This window comes from Chrysemys picta, chromosome 4, assembly GCF_011386835.1.
Source record: "Chrysemys picta bellii isolate R12L10 chromosome 4, ASM1138683v2, whole genome shotgun sequence".
In the NCBI taxonomy this organism is placed as follows: Eukaryota; Metazoa; Chordata; order Testudines; family Emydidae; genus Chrysemys; species Chrysemys picta.
The window spans coordinates 125,020,657-125,029,331 of NC_088794.1; the positions used below are offsets into that span (position 1 = coordinate 125,020,657).

Consider the following 8,675-nt stretch of genomic DNA (forward strand, 5'->3'; position numbering starts at 1 on the left):
AAGCAAAGGACAGTGGTTCTTATTTGGTGACTCTGATCACCAACAGGGACAAATATTTTGGGCTGAGGGTGCCCAGGCCTATTTGACAACATTGTTCACATTTAAATTAATGATTGAGACAGATTCCCAACCGGTAGCGGATGTCAAATTCATAGAAAGAAAGCTCCTTGCTCTCATTGTACCAGGGCAAGATTTACACCATTCAGACTTCTTTCCCATCCCCCATTCCAAAGGTGGGGTTTGATGCTCCCCATTTTAGAGCCACACGGTCCTTTTTCAGATTTCGGGAAAGATTCATCCCAATTACTGATCTCCCAACACTTATCTATGGTTCATGTGACAATCATATCCTGGAAGGTATTGTTGCTTTGGGCCTACCAGTCAAACCTCCGAACAGCAGGTAAGTAGCAACAGAATAACTGGATTCCTGTTTTCAAAATGGTCCCCTCCCTCCCAGATCAAAATCCCTTTTCTTCTATGCACCTATTGTGAGCAGCACCGAAGAACAAACTCTGTTACAAGGGGAACAACCCGCTAGCTCTCAGAAAGGAAAGTTTCTTTTTGTTTTGCAGGCAGATTGCTAGGAGACCCCCAGACTGGTCGCAGACACTTGCGGCAGCTTTATTTAAAGTTGAAAAATAGAACTACTTTGTAACTGCACGATTCCTGGAGTAGACAGTTCATATTAATTATTATTTAAAATAACGAGGACCCATAAACCTGTTCCCCTGCCAGCCGCCAAGGTGGGGATAATTCAGCCTGGCCAAGAGATCTCTGCATGGAGTTGCTTTTAAGAATCAAAAAGCGGTGTTGGTGTGTGCGCGCAGCGGAAGCGGGACGCTAACCTGTCCCCAGCTCCTCGGGGCACCCAGCCAGGTGCTCCCCGAGGCGCGGGGGGAGCGGGCAGCCCCCGCCCCAGCACACAGGTCCCAGAACAATGAGGCGCCACTTACCCAGGTCACCAAAGGGCTCTGCAGGAAGAGCTCCATGAGCTCGGAAATGGTCACATCCATGTTCGCGGGGCTCGGCTCACAAAGGCAGCGTGCGAAGGGCTCGCTCACTCGGGAGACAAAGGCGAAGAGCCCATGTTCCGCGGCGCCAGCGCCCGGCAGGAGTTGCTTAGCAGAGAAACAATGCGAGGTCCATCCCCCCTTCCCCTGAGGGCACACGGTGCGCAGGGCCGCTTCCTCTGGCTGCGAGTCCGCTCTCCAGGCTGCCCCGCCAGGGATCGGAGCCTCCCGGCTGCAGGCCGGTCCGTCCGCCCCCGCTCCCGGCAAGGGCTCGCTAGTCACTCCCCCAGCAGGCTGCGGCGTCCCGAAGAGATGCTTCCACTCCGCACAAACTCCGCGGCGGTAGGTTACTCCGCGCGGCAGAAGCGGGTTCTTAAGCGTGCGCTCGGGGGAACCAAAGGAAACTCACGCGCCTCGCGGCAGCACTGTCAGCGCGAGGAAGGGACGTGCGGGGAACTTGGGTATATTAATAATAATAAAAGAGCACGGCCCAGAAACTCCCCTGCGCTCGAGAGAAGCCATGCAACGCGCAGCCCCTTGTAGCAGAGCGGGCGATGCAGCGTCCTTCGCTTCACGACTACCTGTAGCAACTAGGAAAGTCCCCGCACCCGCAATTAGACAGGGGGTGGGAGGGGGCGGTAAGGAGGAGCTTTGACAGGCATCGCCGGCTGCAAATGGGAGGCTGGAAAATGGACTGAGCCTGACCAATGGGAGTTGCCGCTGGCTGAATTTTGGTGTCAGCTAAGTTTGCTGTTACTTTGGAGCTGAGCGAACACAAGGAGGGGCGGCGGAGGTGGTGGGGCGAGGGGACGCGCTGGGCACTGCTGTGGGGTGGGAGTGGGGTGGGGAGGTGCGTGCTGGCGATAGCTGGCACTCGGAGAGGTGGCGCGTGGTGGCCTGGTTTGTCTGCGCGCCCGGGGGAAGAATCCGGGCTGCTCCTGGCGAGGAGTGATGCCCGCGGGGGAACCTGCCTGCAGCTGGCTCCCAGTGTGTTCCCCAGTCACTAACCCACCACGCTCCCTCGACTCAGGGTGTGGGTGCAGTTGCTCGTGCCGAAGGCCGGGGTATCAGTCAGTGCCCAGAGATCGGTATTGAAAACCAGTTCTTGTTTGCCGAGTATTGAACAGGGCGGATCTATAAACGTGCAAAGCTAAAAGACAATGAAGGAAAGCAAGTGGGACGGGGGGGATGGAGAGAGAGAGAGAGAGAGAGAGAGAGAGAAAATCCTCCTTTGAGCTGCAGGATGTTTTCCGTCTATGCTAATGGCCATTGCTAGCATGACTCCAGTACTAGCCCGCTTGTGTTTAAACATGAACTCATGCCTAAGGCTTCCCAAAACCAAGGGAAGGCGGTTGGGCAAGTGACCATTTAGATACAGTAGCTAAAGCCTTCAGTTTAACCTCGGAGCCCTGCTAATTTTGAACTCCAAGGAGCGGATAACTAGATTCACATGCAGCACTTTCAGCAGTGACCCCTTTCGTTCAGTTCGACGTTCTCTCGTTTTCAGGGGGCTCTGCTTATTGTCTCTGACTTTCCCTCATCCCTTAACCAAAGGATGGCACTGGGGAGGCTGTGATATTTATATGAGCCATGTATGGTGTTGGTTCTCCTCAATTCTGATAGCTGCATGCATCCCCCCTCCTCTTCTTTCATCAACTCAGTTGCCAACTCTGCACCATGTCCGGTCTGAGAGGAAGAGCAGCAGGTTGCTGGAGGCAGCCCGTGTTGATCCATACTCGATTGGCTGAAAGACACCTAGGATGCGTCTGACAGAGTGGTTATTCACCCACGAAAGCTTATGCTCCAATACGGCTGTTAGTCTAGAAGGTGCCACAGGACTCTTTGTCGCTTTCTAGGATGAGTAACTGAGCCATTCAAACTCTGCAGCCCTCCAAAACTAGTCATTTCTGAAGACAGGTTTCCAAGCAGCACCACTAAATACAACAGGTGGGATGGGGTCTTCTTGTGTTGTTTTCAGCCGTACCCAAATTCGCTACAACTCAATTATCGTAGAGATCATCTCTTCTCTTTGTCCCCATGTAAATGACCATAACTCTTATTCATCCACTCAGGTAAAATTCCTTGGGAAAAAAATAAACCACAAAAATAAAATTAGGTCCCTGTCTGCCCCCAAAATGCAATGGCATAGAAAAACCTGAACTGAGGAAAGGGTGGCTACAGAAACTCAATGGGGGAGTGTGGTTTCTCTGTGTGGTCTCCAAAATTAGCGTACACTATTGCATGAACCTCTCGTCTATTGTAGTTACAGAGGTTGAAAGGGAGGAAGGACAGTCATGCAATTAAGACACTGAAATGGGAGCTCTGGGTTCAAAAGTCTGCTGCAGACTTTTTGTGTAACCTTGGTAAAGTTACTTAATCTCTCTCTGCTTTAATGTCTCCATGTGTGAGAGTCTGATCCAAAGCCCATTGAAGTCAGTGAAAAGACTCTAATAGGCTCCAATGGACTTTGGATCAGGCCCTAAATAGGGCTGCTCCTCCTTACTGACAAAAAAAATGGTGCAGTTAATTAACATTTATAAAGTGCTTTAGGTGGAAGGCAATATAAGTGCAATGTATTATTATTAAATTAATGGATATCTTTTGAAGAAGCAAAATGAACACTCTGAAAGCTACTGAGATGTGTTTAAGTGGGCTAGAACAAAGGAAACCCAGGGGTGTTTTAAAATGCATTACTTTATGTGTCAGAGATACTGAAGGAAGCAAGAAATAGAAAAGGGAAAAGGAGAAATGTTGATGCGTACTCAGGCAAGTGAGAAGCAAACTACTGCATGTCTATTTTTGAAATAAATACTAAATCAGGTGGTTAATTCTGGTTACACTCTGCTAGTTGTATTCTTTAACAACACTTACAAAATATTTACTACTGTCAAATGCTGCGTATTGGGATATGGATGCCAAAATATAGTCTTGGAAAAAGGAAGTGGGAATTATCTTCTTTCAGACAGAATTTAGCCTATTTGAGCTATAAAAAATTCCAGATAATTTAACATGCTGCATGATAATCCTATCAAATTCAACAAATTGCTAGTAGGCATTTTGATAGTTACAATAAAATCTGTCCCATTCATTGGTTCTCAGAGTTGAAATGAAACCATTGTATGCAAAATTTTAGCATCTAGCTAGAGTTTACTACATTTATTTTTCACATATGTAGTATTTTATTTACCTTCTTTATCAGCCTCCCCATCACTGGCTTTCCTAGTACAACCTATCTTTTTATTGTTTAGACGCTAAGCTCTCTAGGTCAGAGACTGCTTTTATTTTTGGGTATTTTAGAGGGGTCAAGCACATTAGCAGCAGTAAGCAAATAGGACAGAATACCTCAATAAAGATACCATTTAAATTATTTTCTGCACTTTCCCCACCTTGTCCAAGGAAAATATCAGCTGGTTTGAACAATATAGTTGTAGAGTTTGTAAAAAGTCTACTGCTAAATGGTAGAAGTCAGTGTTAATTGTAGTGTCTTGTTCATGTCATTTAAGTTTGATTTTAGTGGCTCATAATTATAGGCAGATACATAGATCCTTGATCCCCAGGAGCCTGTTTCTTGTAAAAGTCAATGGCAAAAATCTCCTTGACATCAGTGGGAAAAAGATTAGGCTCCGTGTGTGTGACAGAGATTTTTCTACTACGACAGGAGGAAAGAAAACATTCTCTCCAAGTTGGAGAGAGTTGCTGAGACAACGTGGGATTGATCACATTCACTCATCTGTCATTTAAAGACTAGGTAAACTAAGTGGAAAATCACTTCCTGTTTGAACAACCTGTGCTCTGTCTACTTCATTAAATCAGTCCATCTGGAAAACATGTTTATCTACCATTCCCCACTGCAAGAAGTGTAGTATCTTATTGCAAATCAAGATAGGCTCAAGCCTCAGAGTTCAGATCTGAATTTGGAGGTCTGCACAATTCAGGGCTATTCCTATCTAAGGGGTTGGTTAGTAGAGACACACTTGTAAAATTTGAACCACTGCTAAATTACAACAACCCCTAAACTCTTGGGGGCTTGACAGACTTGGTCTACATGAATTGTCACTTGCCTACATCCCCGTATATCTGCTTCTCTAGCTTTCCTGAGAAAAGTGAACAGCGGTATCTGGACAACAAACAAAAAAAGTCATAATACAGTGGGCCACATACCCATCAGTGTGCCTTACTAAGTGTCTCGGGTACCTATGAGCCTAACCCTGAGAAAGAATGGAGAAAAAGGTAGAATAGGAGTGGTTAACAGTTTTTTTTACAAGTTTTAGAGGGGTGGACTGATACAATTTAACTTCTTGTACCCTGTGATCTTCCATACTATTGACTGGTCTGTTCCTCCACTTATTTGTGAACGTTCTCTAGTGGCTAGAGCAGGGGACCAGTGATCAAGAAGATCTAACTGGCTAAGGCATAGGCCAGGAGTCTGGAATCTTGGATTCTATTTTCAGTTCTGCTACTGACTGGCTATGTGACCTTGGGGCAAGTCATTTAATCTCTTTAAGCCGTAACTTCCCCATCTATAAAATGGGGATAATTACCCGGTTTGTAAAGTGGTGTGAGATCCTCATCTGAAAGGCGCTACGTAAGTGTAAACATATCCTTACCTGTCATGACTTGAGTGTACTTTCCTCTGTTCTCACAGAGTCCTAAACTAGAGCAGTCTCTCACAATATAGGATTTGGGCATTAGGAATATGGGATAATTGAAAGGAGCTGTGGAGAAAAAGAGTCATTATAGATCACAAATTATAAAATCAGTGTGTGCTGATCTAATGGCCCCAAGGGAATAAAAGCCTGATCCTGAAAGGTGCTGAGCACCTCGGCTCCCATTGCATTCAGTATTTGACCCCTCACAGCAGCAGATGCTCTGGGTGAAATCTTGGCCTCTAAAATCAGTAGCAAAACTCCCATAAATGGGAGTTCACTGGGGCCAGGATTTCACCCTATGATTTCACTTCTCTGTGTAAGGAGATGAGTTCCATCTAGTGGATACAGGAAAGCACAGCATGCTTTCTAGTGGATGCAGAAAGGTACAGCATCGTTAAATTAAAATGTCAAATAACCAAATAGCTATGCTGAATTCAAGATAAAAACCTGTGGATAGTGTAAACTTCAGATAAAAAACCAAATTATAATATAAGCTTTGAAAAATGGGTCCACTTTGAAAGTGTGATACCTTTTATTTTTGTTTCAGAGTAGCAGCCGTGTTAGTCTGTATCCGTAAAAAGAACAGGAGTACTTGTGGCACCTTAGAGACTAACGAATTTATTAGAGCATAAGCTTTCGTGGACTACAGCCCACTTCTTCGGATGCATACTGCATCGTGGCTGTAGTCCACGAAAGCTTATGCTCTAATAAATTCGTTAGTCTCTAAGGTGCCACAAGTACTCCTGTTCTTTTTATTTTTGTAACATGACTTCCATTCTTTTCTTCCATTGTTTCTCCCACTCTCACACACATACTTTTAAAAATATATTACTCTAGAACCCAAAAGTGAATGAGGTGTTTTAAAACCACTTAAGAAGAAAGATTCCTGCCTAAAGAGTCTAAATACAAACATTAAAAAATGAAGGATAGAGAGAGTTATTTGGGATGATTTTTTTGGGCCCATGACTAGGAAAGTTTGTTGCTTTCCAACTTCTACCTCCTATCCTGGAGCGGAGCCATGATCTTCAGAGTGGGGTCCTTCAGAGCACTCAGTTTTGGCTTAACTCTGCTCCTATTAAAGTCAAGGATAAAATTCCTATTGACTTCAATGGGAGCAAAAATTAGATCAATGCTGAGTGCTTTTGAAAATCTCATCCTCAGTGCATAAAGGTAGTCTAGGGAACAGAGCCTCCCCCTCCCTTCAGAGTCGTTGGTCCAATGTGACTTTTTCCCTTTATCTCGTCCTCCCTAGTGATTCTGTCTCATGTTTTTGACCCAGCCTTCACCCATACACACACTGCTTTCCTATATTTACTCCCTGATGGTTGTCTCCCTTACCATAGTATAATCAGCACACTTTCCCCATCCTGTCTCACCAAAGCAAGAGTTGGCTTCCCCAACACCTACCCACCTATTGAGAATTAAGTTCTTGTCCCTGTCCAAACCACTGACAGGATTTGGTGCTGCTTCTGTCAAAAAGGCAGTGAAATAAATGTTGATCTGAATGTGATCACAGCTAGGTCTAAGCATGAGTATTTATATGGTTAACAGCACTCTCCGCTTAGATCGGTAAGGAAAATAGTGTGCACGTTTGTATTATGTGAGTTTTCTAGTGGTTTGTAACATTCATTTCTAAATCTTTTTGTCAAGATTTGGCAAAGAGCTCATTTCTCTCCATTACAAATGCTGAACTTCAGCCTCTAAACAAAAAACTTAGTTACCAGAGCGATGTCTTTAAGCAGCTAAGAGAATACAAGACATTAAAAATAGAGGCCATAATTATTGCCCGTATTTATTATTACTGCACACATTTCTAAAGCACCCAGCACCATCATGCTGTAGTTGTGTGACAGACCAACACAAACTACGGAAGAAGAAAATTTCTAAGTCCAAGCATTTTCAAATGTTCCTTTATGCTGACTGTACGCAGCATAATTCACCTCTCTCAAACTGTCCCCTGGCAACAGCTATAAGCATCAACAAAGCTACACCATTCATGTGTTGTCTGAAGTGTAAGGTCCTGAGCGATGGGAATAGCAGAATGTACAAGATTACAATACAGGACAGCTAAATTGATGGTAATGAAAGTAGGTTTTCTATTTTTGTCTGCCTAGGAGTATCATTAAGAAACTTGCTTGTAGATATGACTCTGCTGTTCACAACCAAGAGTTTTAGCAATGAAGAACATTTATTTTAAATAAACTAGTGTGAAAAGAGCTGCTAGTGCAGCATTGACAGGAGATTCCCCATATCTTGCTGTCTAATGTCCACAGCAATATTTTATTACAGTCTTTTCATCTTTTTACAAGCTTGAAACAGCTCTTTTCACAGCAAGTCTGCTGGCTCAGCCCTATAAGACAATTAAATATTGGCCAACTCCTGTTCCTCCCACCCCCAAATCTAGGGGTTTAATTCTTTTTGGTTTTGGAAATCTAATTTTAAATCTGGTTTTGGGCACAAATGAAATTGTTGTTCTCCATTTATTGCTGTCTAGCACAGGGGTTTTTAAACTTTCATCACATGAATCATATTTTAATTGGTACATACACATGTTCCAATTCACAACTTCATGAACCGCCCTCCCGCTCACTTGTAATCACAGAATATCCCCTGGAGCAATGGCAGCAATTGCTTACGTGGAAAAGTGACACTTGGGAAGTTTCAATGTATGTTTAGTCATGTTTAACATAATTTAACAACTAGAAATAAGGAGAAAACAGTTCTGTGCAACCAGCATGCACAGACCACAGCAGGGGAAATTCTGACCTAGTGGATGCTTTTCTGGGTTACCAATTTACCTGACAACTGGCAGTTTCCATTCAGGGTGCCCAGGAATAGTACAATATGGGGGAGTTGTTGGATCGGGAGGAGGTGCATTAGCAGAATTGTTTATGGAAGTTTAGACACTGGGACTGGCTCCCTGCAGCTAATTAGCATACCCTTCTATGAGCTTTCTGACCTAGCATTTTCCTTTCCATTGTAGAGCAGTCTCAGACAGATTCTACTTGAAGACATC

General features: G+C 44.4%; 1 protein-coding gene and 1 long non-coding RNA gene across 9 annotated transcripts in view; one reads left to right on the forward strand and one right to left on the reverse strand.

Moving 5' to 3' along the window:
- Positions 1-1,630, reverse strand: part of CCDC88C (coiled-coil domain containing 88C) — a 128,046-nt gene extending 126,416 nt beyond the window's left edge. For all 8 annotated transcript variants that reach the window (XR_010600728.1, XR_010600729.1, XR_010600730.1 and 5 more), the window contains exon 1: positions 954-1,630. Coding sequence is in view for 5 of the 8 variants with exons in the window: in XM_005285406.5 (XP_005285463.2) it covers positions 954-1,013 (60 nt within the window). In the remaining 3 variants the exon portion in view is untranslated. The remainder of the gene's footprint in view (positions 1-953) is intronic.
- Positions 1,217-3,835, forward strand: LOC122174523 (uncharacterized). Its single transcript, XR_010600731.1, has 2 exons — positions 1,217-1,352; positions 2,672-3,835. It is a non-coding gene; the product is annotated as an uncharacterized LOC122174523 (long non-coding RNA).
- The last annotated feature ends 4,840 nt before the right edge of the window (positions 3,836-8,675 follow it).